Source organism: Sinocyclocheilus rhinocerous, unplaced genomic scaffold, assembly GCF_001515625.1.
Source record: "Sinocyclocheilus rhinocerous isolate Xijiao unplaced genomic scaffold, SAMN03320098_v1.1 scaffold714, whole genome shotgun sequence".
In the NCBI taxonomy this organism is placed as follows: Eukaryota; Metazoa; Chordata; class Actinopteri; order Cypriniformes; family Cyprinidae; genus Sinocyclocheilus; species Sinocyclocheilus rhinocerous.
Window position 1 is genome coordinate 30,964 of NW_015646165.1, and position 23,722 is coordinate 54,685.

The 23,722-nt window shown below is 35.4% G+C and overlaps 2 protein-coding genes across 2 annotated transcripts; both read left to right on the forward strand.

Annotated features, from left to right (window-relative positions):
• Positions 1-4,820: 4,820 nt before the first annotated feature.
• Positions 4,821-7,734, forward strand: LOC107706958 (mitochondrial ubiquitin ligase activator of NFKB 1-like). The gene is made up of 4 exons (XM_016510810.1): positions 4,821-4,832; positions 5,346-5,424; positions 5,543-5,663; positions 6,715-7,734. The coding sequence occupies exons 1-4, from the start codon at positions 4,821-4,823 to the stop codon at positions 7,442-7,444; spliced, it is 942 nt and encodes a 313-aa protein (XP_016366296.1). The 3' UTR covers positions 7,445-7,734.
• Positions 7,735-12,933: 5,199 nt separating this feature from the next.
• LOC107706982 (calcium/calmodulin-dependent protein kinase II inhibitor 2-like) lies at positions 12,934-16,256 on the forward strand. Its single transcript, XM_016510834.1, has 2 exons — positions 12,934-13,454; positions 15,696-16,256. Exons 1-2 carry the CDS (start codon positions 13,286-13,288, stop codon positions 15,764-15,766), a joined length of 240 nt encoding a protein of 79 aa, XP_016366320.1. The 5' UTR covers positions 12,934-13,285; the 3' UTR covers positions 15,767-16,256.
• Positions 16,257-23,722: the final 7,466 nt, after the last annotated feature.

Genomic DNA, 23,722 nt, shown 5'->3' on the forward strand with positions numbered 1-23,722 from the left:
TATGATTCAGGATTCTTTCATGAACAGAAAGATCAACATTTATTCAAAATATAAATCTTTTGTAATGTTACAAATGTCTTTACTGTCACTTTTGATCAATTTAATGCATCCTTGCTGAATAAAATTATTAATTTCTTCCAAATAAAATTTTAAATAAAAAATCATACTGACCCCAAACTTTTGAAAAGAAGTGTATATGAGATCATGTTTGACTGGATATTGAGTAGTATGAACAAACAAATCAGATTTAATGAGGATGTATCACTTTCTACAAACCCTTTAAACAGATTTGCAGTGGAAATCAATCATCTATGTGCCCTAACTTGCATTGCCAACATGCATGAAAGCTAAACAGATACACCATTATATTCAATCTAACAGATTAATTATCCTTCAACTTTTTAAGAAAAACTAAGCTGAGATGAAAATTATCTGTCAGTCCTAAGGATTGTTATTAAGATGATGAAACAATGGTGTTTTTCTCAGTCAATTCCTTCAGAAAACTGTTGCCATCTTATACATCTTCCCATTAAATTAATCAGCCTACTGTGACCATTAAACTAAACAGAGAACCTGCAAACAAGGCCACATCACAAACACAAAAAACAAGCACAAAAATCCACCCAAACATCCTGTTTACATGGTTTCGTGTAAATACTGTACAATCCATCTGGAAATGTTCTGTCATTTTAGTTTAAAGCACGAGTGTGTGTGTGTGTGTATTAGGCGTACAGTACATCTGTATCCCTGCACACAGTCATCGAAGTGCTCTACAGCACTAAAACAGACACATCTGGTATCCAGCAATCTGTCTACACTTTTTCTAGTCCATGCTTGAGTGGGCACTGTGTTTCTTGCCCGAGTGTCTTCAGGGGTAAAGAACAGCACACTACACAACGCTAACAGTTTGCTCGTTCTCTCAACAAGGCGAGTAATGTTAAAGCCGAGGCCCGGAGAGGCACTCGTCCTCCGGTGAGTCAGCTGTTGATGTAGAAAGGGCATTTCTCTTATGTTTCTGGCTTCTGCTTGATGTTTGCATTAGCCAGCCATCACTGAACAGCACATCACTTTTAGTCAGGCGAACAACCCATCTTGATTAATTGAGGGTGTTTGTTGCTCATGTTTTTGAGGAGCTTATTAAAGTTCTGAATGGCCTAACAAACTCATGAGATTTATTTTGGACCACTATTCTAATGCCATGTGTACAGTTCTTGCACAGCAGCACTGTGGTGACATTCCTCAAACATTCTTTAGTTGAAATCCTATCAAACTACTGCTATAATTCAACACAAACTGCTTATTTATAAACATCTTTAGTTTATAATTGATTATAAACTAAAGATTGACTTATATAATGCTATTTTTTTTGGAAGCAATAACTAGTCATCATTAGACTACAACAATAAAAACATATGCATTTGATTCTTTATTGGTAGCATTAATATTAATAATAATAATATTAATAACTAGTTATTTTCTCTAAAAGCAGAAATAAAATGAATAAAAGTTGCTTCTGCATATTATTACTTTTTTTACTACTGTTCTTATTATTATTATTATTATTTATGCCAACAATACTACTACTAATAATAACCAAATCTGTTTTTAATAAACCTCCGCATATGCATTCTAACTCGGGCTCAGCCTCGTTGTTACAAAAGAATATAATACAGGTGGTTTTATTGTTGTAGTCTGATTCATTTAGTTATTGTGTCAAAAAGCAGAAATAAAACTATTAAAAATTGCTTATTAATATTATTATTATTAATGGAAAGGTTTGCATTCTAAGTGGTCAGTTACTTTTGTTTAAATACAATTTTTATAATAAATAACACAATAGGCCAATACAAAATAATAATAACATACAAAATAACAAATGACCTTTAGAACACTACAATAAAAAACATAATCTGCATTAAAATTCTTTATTATTGTGTTATTATTATTATTATTAATAATAAACTTTTGTCGTGATCAAAACTATGAAAAAATGACTTTCATTTTTGTTTTGGGCTATGTCTAACTGTAGCTTAAATGGCCATTGTTTAAAAAGTTTACAAAGTAGGCCTATAAATATCCAAAGAACAAAAATTATTTTACCTGTGAATATCATAAATGGATGGGTGCCTTTCTTTTAAGCCCTTCCAAATGGTGTGAATGGTAGACCTGACAGTCAGACACAAGCCGATTAAACCGAGAAGTGTAAATATCTGGGGGAATAAATAAATAAATACATAAAAAACAGTACATTTATTTTGCTTTAAAAGGTGTTAAAATATTAATATAATGTGTCATCAAAATATGAAACAGCATCACCTCCTAAAGAACATAATGTATAATTCAATGAATCTATAAAATCTATAATTCAATTAATCAATACTAAACCTATAAAAGGTATTTTAAAATTGTACAAGTTATATTTCTGTGTCTAATATCCAATTGGCAGTTGTTAAGTAGCCTATATACATCACACACCTGTATTTTGCATATCTCATACCTGACTACACTTAACCAACCAAATCACTGCAGCTTGAAGTCTCTACATGCTTTGTTTTATATAATTTAACATAACTTAGTAAAAAGTTATGTTACATATGCTACGTTTTTCCATTATCATATTCTTCTAGCTGCACAAAAATCATCCCATCAGCATGCTAGATTTTTTCATTGTAAGATATTCTGGAGCAAAAAAAAAAAAGTTTCTAATTTGTTTCCCATTTCCACAGTGCACAGCTCATCAAGCAGCTTTTCACTGTCAGTTTTAAATCATCTGTCTTATAACTAAGTTAAATGATATGCATCAAGCTTGTTTTAAACCCTGTATTATCTTCATTGGTTTAAAGTTTAATAATACTCAGATAGGCTTTTCATCAACAAAAACGGCTAGTTTTTTATCTCATGAATTATTGTGCTTAAAAATTAATTGTGCATTTGTGTTGCTGAAGATGAGACTGAGAGCTCTTTATGAATGCATCATCCAGTATATAATTCTGGTGAATAGTTATGTACTGAATCTTTGTGGCTGTCAGTATTTTATCATGCAAATTCACACAGAAGTTCATGCTGTTGCGCTATCAGTACTTGTCTTTTGAATATCTAGGGATTGTGTTAAAAGGTGCTCCACGCATTCTGTTTATCATTATTTACAGGCCTCCAAAATACTCTCCAGCCTTTGCTGAAGAGTTCACAGAAATGCTATCAATGATTTCCTCAGAGTTTGACTGTTTTGCTATTGCAGGGGATTTTAATATTCACATAGATAATGCAGAAAACAAAACTACAAAAGAAATTATAACTGTTTTAAACACTTGTGACCTGATTCAGCATGTGCATGAACCCACACACAATCGTGGACATACTCTAGATTTAATCATCAGTAGAGGTCTAAACATTTCACCCATTGTTATTAAGGACGTAGCACTATCTGATCACTTCTGTATTGTCTTTGATATATTGATCTCTGCTACCACTGAATCTAGATCTGTCTCTGTCAGAAAGAGATGCATTAACGAAAACACTAGTGTGCTATTTATGGAGGCTATATCTTTAACACCAAGCATTTCTGCAGACTCTGTTGATCTTCTCCTTGATTCCTTTAACTCAAAAGTTAAGAATGTTATTGATGACATTGCTCCTTTGAAAGTCAGCAAGAAGACTGGCAGACAGAAATCAGCTTGGAGAAAATCAACAGCAGTTCAGAGTATGAAAAGACAATGCAGAAAAGCAGAACGGATGTGGCGGAAGACGAAACTTGAAATCCACTATAGCATATATAAAGACAGCCTTCGTGCTTTCAATGTGGAACTAGGCAAAGCTAGACAGTCATTCTTCTCAAACCTTATAAACAGTAACTTAAACAACACTCGCACTCTTTTTGCTACTGTTGAGAGACTGACAAACCCCCCAAGTCAGATTGCCAGTGAAATGCTCTCCGACAGCAAATGCAATGAGTTTGCTTCCTTCTTTTCTGAGAAGATCAATAATATCAGGAAGGCGATTAGCACATCCCCAAGTTATGCAGAGGTTATTATGTTTTATTTATTATTTTATAATATTGTTTAAATCATCCTGCGGGCCGGATTGGACACCTCTGTGGGCCGTATGTTTGACACCCCTGGTTTAGTCCATCTTCTTGTTTTTTACGCCTTCACCTGTAAACAGGTCGGGACTGGGAGACAAAGAGAATCGATTCTTCGATTCCAAAACGTTGGGAATCGGTTGTCGACTCTAGGAATTCACTCAAGGAATTGACTCCAAGGAAGGACAAGACATGACATAGCTTGGATTTTGATATAGGCTATCCCAGTGACTCGAATATTTTGTTTCTTCCCAACAACTATAATCGTTTGATTCAGTGACTCGAAACGTTTGATTCTGTGCACCAAAAACTCCTTCACTTCGATAGCTGTCCAGTAGGCTACATTATACCAGTAGGTGGTGACCACTAATTGTGCAATGAGCGAATCTTTGAATCATTCATTCAAGAGAGTCGTTAAAAATCACAGAGTAGCTAGTTCACGACCGATAAACACCATAACTGGCACTAATTTTAAAATAATTATGTTTTTAAACTATGATGATTATTTTACTAATCAAGCCGACTGCTGTCTTTTAAACAAGCAGTGATAGTTTTCAAAAAAGAAAAAGAAAAAAATCGAAAATCGAACAATTCTTGAATCGAACAGGCAGATTTAGACCGTTTAGACCAGTTATTCATTATTATTATTATAATTTATAAGAAATCTCCATTTTAAAACCTGAAAATGAATATATATGTATATATATATAGCCTATATATATACAACATAAAAAAATGATTCATGGTGGATTTGGTAAGCTATTTTCTATTTGTATTTTCTATAGGATTTATAAAAATATGTATTTACCTTTATCTCTGGCATAAACAGTAGGTAAATACAGCTAGAAAAGCAGGACATTCAAGTTCTGTATTTTTCCAAATTTTTCATCTGCATAATATAGTGGAGATCTTTAGCTATTTAAAAAAGGCACTGCGTGCAAGTGTGTTTATTTTCCAAATATTTTATGCTATTTCATGGTCTGATCCAGTGGTTTTCAAACCTGTGGAGGACCCCCAGCCCTGCATATTTTGCATGTCTCCATTATAAGACACACCCAATTTAGTTCTTGCAGTCTCTACTACCAAGCTAACGAGTTGAATCGGGTGTGTTAGATGAGGGAGACGTGCAAAATGTGCAGGGCTGGGGGTCCTCCAGGACAGGTTTGAAAACCCTTGGTCTAATCTATCATGATCACTCTGGGGTCTCCAAGCTCCAAAGTCCTGCAGAGTTTAGCTCTCCAACCCTAATTGAACACACCTGAAACAGTTAATTAAGCTCTTACTAGGCATACTAACTATCCTCGATGAGGGACCAGGAAAATGTGTTCCTTATGCAGTTATTGAAGGTATGACTTCTAAAATAAATGTAGTATTGATTCGCTGGAAAATAATTAGAGGAAAAATATTATGTAATCGGTGTCTAAGGTTTTTTTTTACTCTCACTGTGTTTGTTTGTTTTTTTAGGTGTTGTGCGCTCCGTGAAGGGGACCTTGAACAGTCAGTTTGTAGACAACTGTAAAGGGGTCATCGAGAGGTTAACCCTAAAAGAGAAGAAGATGGTGTGGAATCGTACAACTCATCTATGGTACTTGTTTGTAATACATAACTGTCAGTTAATGTAGTTATAGAACTTATACAGTATATGTATATACTGTGTATTGTCCATTACAATATCAGTTCTTTACAGTTTGTTTTTTAAATATTAGCTCTCTAAAGAAATGTATACATCGGCACAATTTGTATGTCTAAAAAATGTCAGTCATATAAATCCAAAGTTTTTAAGATAATTTTAAACATAAATTGCAGTTAAAGTTTTATGTTTATTTAAAGTGTAATTATTAGAAAATGTGTGTGTGTGTGTGGTTTCTAATAATTATAATGTAATTATTTATGTATTAATACAAAAGATTTATTTAGCTTTTCATAATTATACTTTATTTACATTTTTTAATTGTTTTACACTATTTAAACTGGTACTTAAATGTATTAAATATTTTAATTATTTCATATTCATTACTGTTTTAATATAAAGTAATATTTATAATATTTAGTTTTAATAATTGTACTTTTTATATTACGCTTTATGTAAATATTTATGTTGAATGAATGATATATAATATTTATAAATATTAATTATACTTAATATTTAAATATTAGATTAAACTAATATTTAACTAATAACTAATATTAACTAATATTAAATATTTTAAATATTAAAATGTGTAAAAATATTAAATTTTTTATAAATAAGCTGTTTAAATTTTTATACTGTGATATAATTTAAAATGAATGTGTGTATATATATATATATATATATATATGTATGTATGTATGTATGTGTATATATATATATATATATATATATATATATGTTTACATAGAGTATACTTTAAATATTTATTGTTTTAATATAAAATTATATTTATATTTAGTTTTTATTAATTACTACTAATAATAACTACTTTTTTTACACTAATATTTTTATTAGACTTTCTAATTTATTTAAATATTTATTGTTTTAATCATTTTATATAACCCTATGCAGCATCAGTAATTTATAATGAAAATATATTTTTCACTATCAGTAATTGTATGTACCTTATTTAATTTCCTCTGCTAATACATATTTCTTTTAGGAATGATTGTGAAAAGGTCATCCACCAACGCACCAACACCGTGCCCTTTGACCTCGCCCCACATGATGGCACTGTTCCCACAACAGTACGAGTGGTCCGTCCACTGGATGCAGCTGAATTGGATCTGGAGACCACCTATGAGAACTTTCACCCCTCCCAGCAGTCTCTGACCAACGTCATCAGCCACTTCATCAGCGGCGAGCGTCCGCAGGGCATCCAGGAGACCGAAGAAATGCTGCGTCTGGGTGCCAGCATGACGGGCGTTGGGGAGCTGGTGCTGGACAACAACCTGGTTCGTCTTCAACCCCCTAAACAGGGCCTGCGGTACTTCCTCAGCCGGCTGGACTACGACACGCTCCTGAGTAAGCAAGAGGGTCACCTGCGGATCTGGAGGGTCTTGACGGTGCTGTTTGGCTTGACTGCCTGCGCCACACTATTCTACCTGCTGTGGCGGCAGTACGTGCTGCGTAAGGAGCGGAGGAAAGAGCGCAGCCTGCTGGACGAGTACAGGAAGTGGCAGAGCAGACGTTTGCAGGAGCTCCACCTGGCGGGGGATGATTTGTCTCCTACTACATGCACAATATGCCTGAGTCGTGAGCGCTCATGCGTGTTTCTAGAGTGTGGTCACGTGTGTGCCTGTGAGGAGTGCTATAGGGCCCTGCCCGAACCTAAGAAATGTCCCATATGTAGGGCTAGAATAGACAGGATTGTACTTCTGTATAACAGCTAGAGGCCTAAATATGTAGTAAGCACTTACTTTGAAATGAGGCACTTTGTGTGTGAGCACAGCGTTTCATGCCATCTAATGTCTGTCGATGTAAGAATCTGCCATAATCCCAATACTCGGCAGAAAAATATTCATCCAGTTTGAGTTGGGTTTTGTGTTCTGTTGATTGATCACACTGTTGGCAATTATAATGATCACTTGTGCCTGTGTGAACTGAAATTAAATGCCATTTTTTATTTCACCGAAAAACAGCCCATTTTAGGACTAGGAATACAATATTTTTTATTTTATTAAAAACTTCTGTAATACAAAGATTTATGTATTTAATAAAACATTTTATTAAAAGCAGTACAACAGTTGATTTGTATACTTCACATTTATTCTTTGCAATTAAATTAAATTTTTTGCATCACAATAGTGAAAATTTGAGATAAGGAATGTTTAGTCATGATGAAAATGTTACAATCCTTAATAGATAGTCCTAAATATATACTCTATTTTAGTTAAGCAAAATGTCTCAATTTCTTTACATTTTGGGGTTAAATATTGACTTCCTCACTTTAAGACATGTTAACTGGATGTCAGTATCATTATTTTTAATTTATTTTCAATTTAATTTTTTTAATATATGTTCGTTTTTTGTAACCATTTCTGTTTGAGAGGGCAGAGAGAGATTTTTTTTTTTCATACATTAAAAAAATTCTCATCTGAATTATGAAATGGGAGTCTCTAAATGCCAGAGAAAGTTAAAAATCATTTTGTTCTTCAATATGAAACTTTATTGGTTTGATATTAGTCGTGCTTAATTTACAAACAACATTATAATGGCTTGAAAATAATAAAAAACTTTTTTTTCTGTAGTGGATCAGTCCGTGTAATTTGATGAGATCACAGTAAGACAAACAACTGAGAGTGATATTGCTTCTTATTTGGAGTTCAAACCTACCTTTCTTTCAGATATATATCCATATCTTTAATCACTGAGCTACACTTGGAAAAAAACAAAGTGGAAGGGGTGGAGGTGATAGTTATCTCAGTGGAGCCTGATATAGCTGTCATTTGCATCCATTTGTAAATCAGTTTTTCTGTATATTTCCAGACTCTAAACTCACATGACATTCTGTTCATTCTGCTTTTAGATTATACTCACTAAACCTCTTGTTGTTTATTATTACACAGTATATAGCTCTTGCTTATTGTGGATGGAGAGAGAACATGCTCGAGGTGTTGCCTTACGAAGAAAATATCAGTCATTTTAGATGACAAAAGGAGCAGATATCCCTCACCTGATGCCGTCACAACAACAACTGCACATTTCCTTGAAATTTGTACTTGTACAGTGTCCATGTGTTGTGCAGACAGTCAAGGAAACCCTAAACAGCCTTTCTGTCGACAACTGCAAAAGGGTCCTGAAAGAGAAGAGGGTGCTGAATGAATCGCACAACAGACAACTAGTAAATGATCTACATTTGTATATGCACATTGATAATAAAATTATGAGTTAAATGATAAATATTACATATATTTATTAATATTATGAGTTGTACTTGGAGGGGTATGGATTCAGTTAACCAAGTTAATCTTCAGTTACTGACTGAATGTACTGACTTTTCCCAGCTGCTTTTAAAGGGGTCATAGGATGCTACATGCACTTTTACAAGTTGATTGAACTGAAATGTGTGTTGGCAGTGTGTGTACACAACCACCCTATAATGATAAAAATCCACCCAGTGTTTTTTTTTTAATCTGGTTAAATGTTTTCCCCTTTCTCAAATCGAGCCGATCTCAGATGCCTGTCTGTGTGACGTCACACAGACAGGCCCCTCCCACGATAGTTTGATTGACAGTAGCGTTTCAGCACAGACTGGACTGGTGTCTTACCTCAGACCTGCTCTGAGTGAGCTGTCATCAGTCCGCCATTGTTTCACCGCCGGAGCAGTTGTAGATAAGAATGACTCCTAAGCGATTGAGGTCTTCTGTTTTTGGATGTAATAATGAACATAGCAGTCGTCATTTACTCCCGACATCTGAGCCGCTGAACTCCAGTGGATTACGTTTGTTTTTGAAGGGAATGCGCCCCCGATCTACATAAATGCGTCTATGTTCGCGCGAATCATTCGTGATCCAGCTTTATCTACAGAAGAAGTGAGTATAATGTTTTGTAATGAATCTTTGCAAATCGCCTTTCCTAATAATGTGCTAATTAGCAAGTTTCACGATGAATGCGGCTAAAGTAAACAGTCTCTCTGAGAGCAGCTCGGAAGAGAGGGGCGGGGTCAGCAGAGCTCATTAACATTTAAAGGAAAATGCTACAAAAACGGCTTGATCTGAAAAGAGCTGTTTTTGACAGGGTAAAAAAGGTGTTTTTTACACTACCATTTAGAAATTTTAACCAAACTATGTTACAGACTTTTCATTAAGACCCTAAAGAATAATATCAACTTGTGGAAAATGGGCATCCTATGACCCCTTTAAAGTTCATAATGAATATCCTAGTAGGAACACTACTGTTTAAAAGTTTGGGTTCTTTTTTTTTTTTTTTCTCAGAATGTTCAAAGCATCCAGTTTATGAAATGTTTTAAATAATTAATTTAATTAATTAATTAATTACAGCTCAAATAAAAATTTCTGTACGGAAGAATTAATATACACTACCGTATTTTTTTGTTCGAAATGTTTTAAAAATGTCTTTTCTTGGTTATGTGAACTTTATAGAAAACAAGGGGAATGTTTGACTTTATCATTGTGCAAACATTAACCTTGTCAGCAATTGCTTCTTTTTGCTCTGCTTGTTTCTATGGCTTGAACATCTGGAAAATAACTTTTTCAAAATGCTGTATTTTGCCAGCTTGACAGGTGTAGGCAAGATGGTGCAAGACAGCAACCTGGTTTGTGTTCCACCTCCGGACATACAGCATTTACTCCCTCTTTACTCCATCCTGAAGAAGCAGGAGAGTGGCCTGTGGTTCTGCAGGCTCTTGAAGGTGATGTTCGGTCTGACCGTCTGCGCCATCTTCCTCTACGTGCTGCGCAGGAAACCGAGGAGAAGAGTTAGGGAGTTCAGACATATACAGGAGCTGTTCAGAATAATGCAGTCTGTCAGAGTTCAAACCAGACTCATTTCTAAACATATTAATTAGAAGCTGCTGGTTAAGAAGTGCTGGGGGGGGGGTTATTTTCTGTGCTTTAATCTTTATTAAATGGGACTTTCTAAATTGCAATTAAAAAACTATTGCTTTGATATTAGATATGCATATTTTACAAACAATATTATAAAACATGTAAATGATTAAAGAGCATGCACATTTCTCTAGTTTGCATTAAAGGGGTCATATGATGCAATTTCAAGTTTTCCTTTCTCTTTGGAGTCATGTAACAAGAGAGTACTACTGTATCTGACCAATAGATGGAGCTAAATACCTGTCTAGCTGTACCATCGCAGTTCAGTCTTAGAGGAACACTATGGTTAGTACTGAAATAACCATAGACATAATGATTTTAAACCATTAAAACCACCAGAAGTCTTCAAGACCTCTCTAGCTTGATAAAATCACATAAACCTCTAATAAGACACAAATGATTTATGTCTACATTGTAATATTTTATAGACTTACATCATTCAATTATCTACTGTATAAATCATAAGTCTTCAAGAATATTACTATGAATATGAATATAAATATGACTTTGAATTAACATTAACATTATATAATGGTAGGTGATGTTCTTAATAAAAGCATTACAGAAGAAATCTAGCTTTATATTTTATATTTTCTTTTGCATTTTAGCTTTACTACACATTATAAAACTGTTATTAATTTTAATAAAAACAATGTTAAAAATGTCACTCACATTGTCATTATCATAATATTATTAAGCTCAATTATTATATTAATTCCTGTAATTCTGTAAAACACATCATCGCTGTATTTTATGGTAAAGTTATGGTGAACGCAGTAGCCAGTCCCCCCCAAAACATATTTCACAGAACAGTGCCAGTCTCCCTTATGAGTTTTGCTCAAAGGGACAATGGTGATTCTTTTATTAATTTCAAGGAATAGTTTACCAAAAAATAAAACAATTCTGAAAATCTACTCGCCCTCAGGCCATCCAAGATGTAGATGAGTTTGTTTCTTCATCAGAACCGATTTGGAGAAATTTAACATTGCATCACTTGCTCACCAATGGATCCTCTACAGTGAATGGGTGCCGTCAGAATGAGAGTCCATTTTGTTTCTTACAGACACAGTTTTACAGAAACACAACATCAAACGACATTAACTGATGGAGACTGGAGTGGTGTGGATTACTTGTGGATTATTGTGATGTTTTTATCAGCTGTTTGGACTCTCATTCTGACGGCACCCATTCACTGCAGAGGATCCATTGGTGTGCAAGTGATGTAAGTTTAAATTTATTTTCTATTCTGATGAAGAAACGAACTCATCTCATCTTGGATGGCCTGAAGGGGAGCAAATTTTCAGCATATTATCTTTTTTGGGGTGAACTATTCCTTTCTCCTCGTGGGATTCGAAGCCATAATCTAAGCCATGTCACCCATATGCATGTTTTAAGTTCTTGCTCAAGGAAAATGCTTATACAGCATGAATCGACCCTAAACGTATTCAAATATCTTTCACTACTAAGCCACAGCACCCACGTGCAAAGACACAATTGTGACAAGCTTCTGGTTGGCAATGGTGGTAAGTCACGAATCAACCCTAGTGGGATTCAAACCCACATCCTTTTGGACGTCTTTAACCACTAAACCACAGCACCCAAGAGCTGCAGGCAGCGGTGTGAGGTGGAGGGAGGGGGATGGAGTTTCTGCTTTGCAGCACCGAGTCTGAGTGTCGTCTCCCTGCTCTCTGAGATCAGAACCGATTTGGAGAAATGTAACATTGCATCACTTGCTCACCAATGGATCCTCTACAGTGAATGGGTGCCGTCAGAATGAGAGTCCATTTTGTTTCTTACAGACACAGTTTTACAGAAACACAACATCAAACGACATTAACTGATGGAGACTGGAGTGGTGTGGATTACTTGTGGATTATTGTGATGTTTTTATCAGCTGTTTGGACTCTCATTCTGACGGCACCCATTCACTGCAGAGGATCCATTGGTGTGCAAGTGATGTAAGTTTAAATTTATTTTCTATTCTGATGAAGAAACGAACTCATCTCATCTTGGATGGCCTGAAGGGGAGCAAATTTTCAGCATATTATCTTTTTTGGGGTGAACTATTCCTTTCTCCTCGTGGGATTCGAAGCCATAATCTAAGCCATGTCACCCATATGCATGTTTTAAGTTCTTGCTCAAGGAAAATGCTTATACAGCATGAATCGACCCTAAACGTATTCAAATATCTTTCACTACTAAGCCACAGCACCCACGTGCAAAGACACAATTGTGACAAGCTTCTGGTTGGCAATGGTGGTAAGTCACGAATCAACCCTAGTGGGATTCAAACCCACATCCTTTTGGACGTCTTTAACCACTAAACCACAGCACCCAAGAGCTGCAGGCAGCGGTGTGAGGTGGAGGGAGGGGGATGGAGTTTCTGCTTTGCAGCACCGAGTCTGAGTGTCGTCTCCCTGCTCTCTGAGGGTCCGCGTGTGTGTTTTTGCATCGCGCTCCTGTTTTGCATCTACATCAGTTTTTCCGAATGACTCCTGCTCATCGATAGGAAAAGTGATAGTGGCTCCCGTAGTATGAAGGTAAAATACAGCTGCATCTGATCGAGACAGCTGAGATTCTCGCTCGCCGTTCGGTTGCAGAGCCCGCGGCTCGTTAGTTATCGATTCTTCCCGTATCTCGTGATCTATTACTGCGAACGGGATCATGTCAGAAGTGCTGCCTTACGATGAGAACATCTCTCATTATGGTGATGATGGAGATGAAGAGCAGCTATCCCTCACCTGTCGCCTGCAGAACAACAGCAGTAACTTCTTCAGTGCTGCGCAGAACAAACGAGCTCCGAAACTCGGACAGATCGGACGCAGTAAGAGAGGTGAGAAAACTACGTATTTACGGTGTTGTAGGTGAAAGAAAACTAAGTGCGTTTTCTAGTCTCAAAAGATATATTAACGTTGTGATATTCAACAAACTAAAAAAAAAAAAAAAAAAAACAAGTACATAAGCACTTTGGAAACTAACTAAAAACAGAACAAGTTACATACTACATAAATAATACTAAAAAACACTGATTACCACAAAAAAGTACAACTAATGCTTCGTTTCCACTATTACCGTGCCTTAAATATGCAGATTTATGGCATCACGTGATGATGTCAGAGAGATGCGTTTGCATTTACTTGCCTGCTTGTGAGTTAATGAGTTTTCATCTAATGGCAAATTGTTTCGTTGTCTAGTTAAAAGATGGCTAATTGACTAATAGAAACTTTTTTAAATTTTAACGTATAGACATACAGAGCCATATATACATAAACTGTACATTTTAGGTGCTGTATCAGCATTCTCTATAACACAAAATGATTATTATTGAAGAATTGTCCAAAAGGAACAAAAAATACACTTCGATCAATTATCAATATGTATGATACATTTCCAAATTATATTTGTATATATTTGTTAATTAGGATTAAAATTAAAACCATTGTGGAGCTACATGCCTGTATAGCCCTATATAAAATATATAGCCTATGTTTGTGCAATCCCTAGTTGCTAAGAAATTGTTCTCAGACATAACTACATCATTAACTACTTAAATATCAAAGACTGCTTTTTGTCTTTGTCTATTTTTGTTTAGATTTTATTTTAAACGTTGATTTCAAGTGTCAGTTTTTGCATTATTATTACAGTCAAACCTATAAACCCTTTTTTCGCAAACTACGTAGGCTATAAAAGCTTGATCAGTCACATGAAAATAATAAGACTAAATACCGATTCAGTGCGGTCTTTGTACGACACTCTGCCCTCTGTGTGTGAAAGTTTTATATGGGACAATTACAAAACACACTGATCATTTAACAATGCATTGCGCAATGAATAGATACCGTAATATTGCTCGGTGTGTATTGTAGAGGCAAAATATAAATCATAAACATCATAAAATATAATAAAAACATCATAAAATATAAATTAACATCATAAAATGCTGAAGAGAGTGTGCGTTTATATTTTGCCTCTGTACACATACAGGCTACACGCTGAGCAATATTACGCTATCTGTTCATTTCACAAAATACAGATTTGTGCACTTTTTACTGTAGCTGTTTTTTGTTTGTTTTTTAACTGGCCTTTGAATTTAGTTTTATTGTGTGGTTTAAAAAAGCGTTACCTTGCTAAAGCATTGACCGAGCTCTTTGATCTAATGGTGTTGTTGTTGCATGTAAACGCAAACTTTACATGCAACAGTCAGACACTAATTTACAGTAGCCTACTCTGATCCAATGGCATAGGAATCGTCAGATTGACAGAACTCTAGCCCAATAGTGTTGGGGGAATCAGTGGGGGCGGCAATCATATTTCAGGGAGGCCTTTACACACTACTGCTGAAATGTAGTGCCAGATATGCGCTCATTGGTCCCCTCTCCAGCTGATGGCGCCCTAGGTGACCACCTAGTTTACCTATGCCTAAAACGGCGCTCAATATAAGTCATTATTCACTGATAATGTTATTGTATATATATATAAACTAGCTTCAGGAACATTATCAGTGAAATTTCACTGCTGCCAAAAAAAAAACACTACAGTCTAAGCTGGTTTGTTGTGTTTTTTTGGAGCTTTACAGTCATGGACAACATGGAATTTTATTGTATGAAAAAACTGCATAAAGATTCATTTTTTTAGATATTTCCTTTTATTTCTTATTTTATTTCCTTTTTTACATTTTATATGAATTTTATCTTGTTTTATTCCACAGATAACAAACAATAAATAAAAGCAAGCACGTTTTTAATCACCTTGTAACATTTTGCAGTTCAATTAAAAGTGTTTAAATATGTTAATAGTAGAAATATTATATTTAATATTAGTCCATCAAGTATTATCAGGTCATACCAAACAACATACTTAATAATCTTCCTAGAATTAGAACATTTATATTTAAAATAAATGAATTATAGCATGTCATTCTGTTTTATTTACATTAGTCAGTTTCACTCATTATTTATTAATTTCTTTTAATTTATTTTGTATATTTTTTGCAGTTTGCAAAGTCTGACTGTCTGATTTTTGTCCTAAAGTCTTGTCATTTCTTCATGGGCATCTCTTGTGATTTCTCTTTCAGTTGTCATAGAAGACGACAGAATTGATGAAGTCCTGAACAACGCGGCGGAGAAGTCATCGGCGGGAGTGTAACGCACAAGGATGTTGTTAAAGCGGCAGGAAATCGTGGGTTATGTGCATTCTGCGTCGAAAGCACTTTGCAGTCCCTCTTAGTATGGGTTGAATTACATGGTGCGGCAGCAGGCGAGGAGAACGTCCTGCTGCGGGCATCCAAATGAAGGAAGTGGGGGTCTGCTTTCTCTCTTTAAGGGCATGTTTCATATCCCTTCTTATAAAGTGGCATCCTACACTGGACAAACAAGTCCTGTGTTGTTTAATACATGTGGAGTTGGTCTGTAGTGGTCCAGATTCAGTTTATATTGTGAGAGGAATGCATTGATATCACAAGCACAAATCCGACAACTTTCATAGTGTAATTTGCTGTGAGACTAAGCACTTGGTTTCTCCATATCTTGTTGTGCACAATGAAAGTGTTTTTCACTTTAAATATCCTAATTATTATCTCTTGGATACATTTTTGTTCTTTTGCCGAGCTGACAGAGTGAGCAGATGTGTTTTATAGGAAGAGAAAGGAAAGGCTACATTTTTAAAATCAATTTTTTTCATGTTGCATATTATAAATTTTTGATGTGGCTGCAAACTGCCTGCTTAGCCTGTTTAGAGTTCAAAAGCTTATTTTCATATCAAAGAGCTATTTCTGAAAAGGAAAAAAAATGCTTATTTGAGTTGTAGTCGTAGCACTTTCAAACGTGGTTGTCACAAATGGATTTTGATCACTTCTGTGCCCAAATTTTGCAAAATATGCCAGTCGACTTGTGTTTCCGTTCACCCGAGTAATGTGAAGTTTTCCAGGCCTGCCTCTCATATATGTTTCAGGGCTTTTTTAACTGCTTTTTTGCATGAGACGGGCACAAACGCCTCCTTCTGTGACAGTGAACTACTAATACATTTACAGTAATGTTGCTCTGAATGACAAACCTCAGACTCTTGAATATTGTATATGTCGCACTTCTATATACTGTTAAACAGGGCTATATTTGCAATGAAATATATGACCAATAAAATCTGATTATATAACAGAACTCCACCACCCTCACTGTACGCTATGTGAAATTTCATCCATTTGTTGAAGATGGCGCTTCGGCCTTGATTTTCTTGTTTTATCAATTGTAACGTGGCGTATTTCTGAAACAAATGTTTTCCAATTAAACAGGCCTGTTCGGATGTAACAGTCTGAGTTGTCGGGTCAATAATGAGGAATGCATTTCAGCTGTTTAACCAGAAGCATGTGCTTCAGTCTGCTTGTCTTGCTCTTAAAAGGTATATTCTACTTTCAATACAAGTTAATAAATAAATCGGTTTAAATGATGAGCAAAAAATTGTGTTTACAATGAATGCTTTTGCAATAAAAGTATATAAAGCCAGGCATTACACTGAAATAGATGTTAAAATACCAAGTTTCTAAATATAACCTTGAGATTTAAACTATGTTACACTATGCTATGTACAATTTCAAGTAAATGCTGTCCCCTAGAATTCATCAAACCTATAGAAAAATGTATCAAGGTTTACACAATAATACTAAGCAGCTCAACTCTTTTTAACACTGATAATAAGAAATGTTTCTTGAGCAGCAAATCAGCATATTAGAATGATATCTGAAGGATCGTGTGACACTGAAGCCTGGAGTAATGATGCTGATACAGAATAGAGTTATTTTAAACTATAATCATTTTTCACAATATTTACTGTATTTGTGATCAAATAAATGCAGCCTTGGTGACCATAAAAGAAATCTTATCCAAACTTTTAAACGGTAGTGTCATTAAATGAAAATTTTTACGTTTCCACTTTTAATCTCTGGAAAAGCTTTCCTTGTAAATCCTTCCTATAGAAACACCTTCAGACTCGACATTCAGATTTATATCCTCACCACTATGAAAAGCCAATTAAACCTACAAACTTTAATAGCAGATTATTTACTAACAACTGAACTTGCTGAACCACTAAGTCCAGATTCTGCTGAAAGCACCTGGTCATGTGAAATGAAAGAGTAGTTCTTCTCTACCAGATCATAAGGACCCCCTGGATGAGCAGGTAATCAGGTGAGAGAAACGTCACAACAGTTCATTCTCTCTTTATACTTAAAAGCTTCAATGGCACCATTTGGGCAACATGAGAACTGGGTTTACTTACTCAATTACAACATTTGCACCCTATTTTCTCAAAGGAAATGAAGCACAGCAGCTTAAATGATCGGTTTATATAGAAAACATGAGGCTGCAGGGGAAATAGCAAAGAAGAAAGTGAAGTACTCAGTGTCTTTGTGTTGCTTGGAAAGGCTGTGCGGTATCTGCTCTCTCTCCCACATTACTGAACTCTCTCTACAGTCAGAAGTGAGCTGAACGTATTTAGAAAGAACTAGAACAACTTTACAAACAGTTCAGTTTTTTTACTTTCATTTTTATTTTAAACTGCCGAGTGCATGAGGAACAAGAATGTGATGTTCCTTCTCTGAACATGCCTTATAACACTTACACCACATTATGCTGCTGAAATGATTTACTTTTAAACACATTTTGGTTTTAACTGAACAGCACCATGAGGAACAAATAAGTCAGAGAAAATCAGAGAGACATTAGCCCCTTTCACAGTAATACCAGTAAATTGCAATAAAATGACCGGAACTAATTTACCGGTAAATACAAAAATGCTCTGTTCACACAAGCAACGACTTTCTGTCTTTTTACCGGTAAAGCACCGTTCACACATCCGTTTCAAAATACCGGTAAATTCTGTGACATCATTTGTAGACGGGTATACGCGGTCAGTGCTTTTGCTGATGTTTTCATTCTTGTGCCAAACGTTCACATTCATGCAGCTGCTTTTGGCCCAGAGACATCGTATTGAAGACTTCAAACCGAACTACACAAGTAAATGCGTCATCTAAATATTATGATTGACCCCAGAGCCGTTGAGAAACAGAGTTGCGACACTCCCATAGGCTTCCATAGGAACTGAGGAATGCGGAAGTAAAGCGTGTCATGAAGCAGCCAATAGTTCCAAACAACCAATAGTTCCAGTATTGAAGCCCATTCATTTCAGTGCTTCTCAAGCACACTCGCCAGAAAGTTGAGGAAATTACAGCAGTTTTTGGCATTTTAATGCATTAGTTTACCTCTCGGAAATCTGGCCAGTAGTTGTATTTTATGAAATGCGTTATAGTTAATGTTTAGTTTTAGATAATAGGCAGTTATGCTATATTTGCAGTTAGATAACGTGAGAAACACCTTAATAGCGATCATAACCAGATGCTAGTTGTCATATTTTTAAGTTTTTAGTCTTTCTGCAATCTTTCCCTGTAGGAAGTTGAATGAGTTTCAGTGAAGACTGCCCATTAAAAGGATACAAGAAAGAGTTTCCCTGAATGCAGTTGGTTGCCTTGTGTTTTTTTAAAAACGGTATTTAGATTTTTTTTATTGGGTTAAATTCCGTTTCTCAACGGCTCTGATTGACCCTGAGTAGAAGTCTCACGCCAGCGCGCTCTGAACTCGTACTTGCTCATACCGGTAATGTTCATTCTACGTTCACACAGAGCAGATTACCGGTAATTTACTGGTAATGATACAACTTCTCATACCGGTAAATTGCCAGAACGAATTTACCAGTATTTTTGAAAATCTCCTGTTCACACATGATCTCTTAATGGTAGGCTACCGATAATTTACCAGTAAATGTGTGAAAGGGACTAATATGCTTAGGTCTATGAATACTCTATTGTTGTGCATATTACTGTACAATTTCTATAAAATAATGAATTTTAATGGAAAAAATAAGAAAGCCACAGTAAATGTTAATTGACGACTTTAAGTTCACTTTTTTGGGCTTTATGGGGAGTCCCTTAACCCCCCCCAGTAATATGTCTATGGATACAAAAATTCTAATATCCTGATTAATCACTAATTCACCTTCACAATTAAACATTTATAGCAATGCAGTGCATCTCCCAGGCCTGCTGAAGGACTACAGAAAATTAACATATTGTGAGACAAAAACAAGAAAACAAAAGTGTTATTGTGTGTTGGCATCTCATTAGAGCTCCAGCAGATGATGCGGAGCTGCACTTCTCTTCCTTCATTATTTTGTCCACTCTGTACACATAGAAGTGCTAACAGTACAGTTGGCTGCCATGGCAACAGATGCGCTCAGTGTTTTCTTGAAGCAGCGATGTGAGCAAAAGCCCCAATTGGCGCCTTTTCTCCATGCAAATAATCCAGCTTTGCATCAAAGTCATGTGTTTTATTATTCCCCACTTAAGCTGGCAGCCATCTCGTGAGCGTCAGCTCTGAAAGATACTGCTCTCCAAAGCCATGTGGTTCAGATGAAATCTTTTGTTGTTGTGTTTTGCTAACTGCATGTTAATATTCAATAAATGACAACAGAATGCATCTTTAAAGTGATAATTCACAAAAAAATGCACCAGTTTGAATTTATATTATGGTATTCTTTTCCATAAGAATCAGGGATTTGGCCTGTTGTTTGGGATTCAAAATGGAAATAAAACACCAAAGTGCCTTTCTATAGTCTTTGTCATAATATATATTTTTAAATATTGTAATTTATATATGAAGCTCACATGAATATTGTCTATAAAAAAACAACAGTCGAATTATTAACATTAAAACGGGACAGATCACAGATATTTATGGATTCATGTTTCATGTAGCCAATTTTAGTGTCAATACACCCAAATGACTGCCTTTTATTTCTTATTTCTTTTACTTCAAAATAAAATAAATCATTGAGTGAATTTTTTTTAACAACTTAAAAGGGTCTTACATATACATTTTTGCTCCTTAGAGACTTGCTATTTACTTATATCGTTCACAATCAAAAACTGAAGTAAAGGTTCAATTCTGCCTCGTTGCAAGGCATCATGCCACTAATTACAGTAAAAGACTGATTTCGCTTTGGGACCATGTTTATCTGAAAGTTCCACAATGGTTGCTATGGAAATGTGTGCTGAGAAGGGAAGTTGTCCTAGTTAGAGCACCGCTTGTGTTGGCAGTGATCTGTAGGAGGCTTGAGAACGATGCTCCTGTCTTATCATTAATTCTCCTTGATGCATTTCCAACAGCAGCACAGGTCATCGCACAATGACTAGAGTGCTATTGTGTTAAAAATCATCATTTTCCCATTTGCTTCTGAGAGGGTTGCGCAGTTAAATGCTCTCCGCCTACTCTACTGATTGTTTGCTCACCTCTATGCTTCTTTTAAAAGGTAGAAATGTCAATGATCCAATAGTAATGTCAGATATTTGCAAATGAGCCTGTTTGATCTAACTATGCTCAAACATGACACCAAGCCACAGGAGACTGTGTGCCTACTTACAGCATCTTGACATGGCAAAACTGTTTGGCTGAAAATAATAGGAAAGACCATCTCAGGGTTGGCATCTTCAGCATACATTAGAAACAGATCAAACTCTGGTTTGAGATGAGCCAAGCCGATCACACTATAATACTGTACACTATTAGATTTCATGTGTCATTGCTCTACTGCAATAAAACTGAATGTGGATGATTTGCATCTTAAAAGTAGCATCACATTTAATTGGTTTCTTGAAACACATTGATTAGTTTTTTGAATTTTAATCCCCACCTAGATTTTTTTTACATTTTCTGAGGTGATGATGATATTTTTGTGCTTAGATGTGTCTCAGTGTAACACTGAGATTTTAAATTGCTTTGAAAAGTAATGGCACACCAATCATCATTCATGTCTGTAGCAAAAACACTATGGGATGATTTACACACTAAAGTTTAATAACTAATATGTGCATATGATGCAAGTATACAAATTAAGTTTGCAGTATAAATTAAGGGTTTATACATTTTTGGTCGATTAAAATCTTGAAAAATATACTGTGAGTCCTCTAATCTACTACAGACTGACTTAAAAGGTTTGTCAAATTCAATTTTCTGCAGTCAAATGTATTAAAGTATGTAACAGCTCATTTAAAACTTTTATTATTCCTAAAGGAATAGTTCAATCAAGAATGAAAGTTGGCTGAAAATGTACTTCCCCTCAGGCCATCCAATATGTAGATGATTTTATTTCTTCATCAGAACAGATTTGGAGAAATTTAGCATTGCATTACTTGCTTACCAATGGATCCTCTGCAGTGAATGGGTGCCGTCAGAATGAGAGTCCAAACAGCTGATAAAAATATCACAATAATCCACAAGTAATCCACAGTACTGACATATTTGTTTAGAACCGTTTTGGACTGTTTTTGCTTGTAAACAGTGCTTTTTCCTGTGCATATTTCTCTCTTGATTCAGACGAGACAACATTTTCACTGGAGAAAGCAATATTATGGATAGAGCCAGAAGTAACGGTTTAAAGTTAAAAACGTCTCGATGGATTTGTTTCTACAAACACGCAGCTTTTCACTTCGCAAGACGTTAATTGATGGACTGGAGTCATGTGGATTGTTGTGATGTTTTTATCAGCTTTTTGGACTCTCATTCTGACGGCACCCATTCACTGCAGAGGATCCATTGGTGAACAAGTGATGGAATGCTAAATTTCTCCAAATCTGACAAAGAAACAAATACATCTACATCTTGGATAGCCCGAGGGTGAGTAAAATTCAAGCAAATTTCATTTTTGGGTGAACTATTCCTTTAATCTAAAGTAGCATGTTATCACTATAAAATGTATACTGGAAAATACATGCCTTTTTTACACTATCATCATGGATGATATTGTTTGGAATACTTTATAGTACCATATAACTATCATGGTGTTTGAATATGGTAGTCAACTATTATCATGGTATATATCAAAATGCCATGGTATTATGATATGATCCCATCACAGTGCTTTTTGTAAGGGTAAAAATATGAATCCAAAACACAACTTCTCTGATAATCCAAGCTAAACATCATTATAGATGTCAGAGGTTGAGTAATTCATCAGCAGAAGAGTTTTTAATTGCATTTGATCAAACAGAAGGTTAAATTGATTCACACTACTGCATTCTCTGTGTGCTTGTTTGAAATCTGACATCGTAACCCTGTTTGCTTTGATACACAAGACAACATCCTGTTAAAGAATTTGGAACTGATTATCAAAAATACTAACATTAAAGATTCTTTTATTTTAGGTTTACTGTATATAATTTTGTTGTTTTGCACAGAAACATTTCATAGCAGTAATAATTACAAATGGAAACATTTAAGAATAGTATTTACACATAATTTCACACAAGTGAGACTTCTGAGAAACTGTGAATCTGAGAATTACGGATAGTAAGTCAAAAGTCATTTATTCCTAGAGAAAGCTGTAAGACCCTCGGCTTATCATCATTAGGACAAGGACAGGCTTCAGCTTTGAAGAGAGCACATGTATGTGGCTGTAATTGGCTCTGGGAGACACGTGTTTTAGCAACAGTGCCAGCAGAGAATGAAGGAAGAATTTAATTCATTATGTCTAGTGGCTTCATGGATCCCTGATTCAATTCAACAGGTATTTTTTAAAGGCAGTAAAAGGGTGAGTCACTCCCATCAGCACATGTGCTGTGTCATAATTAGATCTGATTCACAACTCAATCAGCATAGGAGAGTCTGTGTCAAGCTTACCGATCAGATCAAAGTCAGGGATGTCATGGGCACTAATAAGCCTCTGAAAAACACATATTGAGGAAAAAAGACTTCAAAAAGTGTATAAGAAAATCAAGTCGACAGGTCAAAGATCTCTTAACAAATCCTTATCTCATTTTTATTAAAGACCAATTTACTGTATACTGAGTGAAAAAAAAAATATTAAAGGGTTAGTTCACCCCAAAATGAAAATTAGGCTGTGTTTTACTCACCCCCGATGCATCCTAGGTGTATATGACTTTCTTCTTTCAGATGAATCCAGTCGGAGTTATATAAAAAATTGTCTTTCTTTTTTCAAGCTCTATTGTTGCACTCAGCGGATGTTGCATTCCTTCTGTCCAAAAGACGTGAAATAAAAAGC

Excerpts from the sequence above, each read along its gene's own strand:
- LOC107706982 (XM_016510834.1), top strand. The coding sequence starts at position 13,286 with ATGTCAGAAGTGCTGCCTTACGATGAGAACATCTCTCATTATGGTGAT. Across the intron at positions 13,455-15,695 it reads GATCGGACGCAGTAAGAGAG|TTGTCATAGAAGACGACAGA; the intron begins GTGAGAAAACTA and ends TTTCTCTTTCAG.
- LOC107706958 (XM_016510810.1), top strand. Across the intron at positions 5,425-5,542 it reads TCCTTATGCAGTTATTGAAG|GTGTTGTGCGCTCCGTGAAG; the intron begins GTATGACTTCTA and ends TTGTTTTTTTAG. Across the intron at positions 5,664-6,714 it reads AATCGTACAACTCATCTATG|GAATGATTGTGAAAAGGTCA; the intron begins GTACTTGTTTGT and ends TATTTCTTTTAG.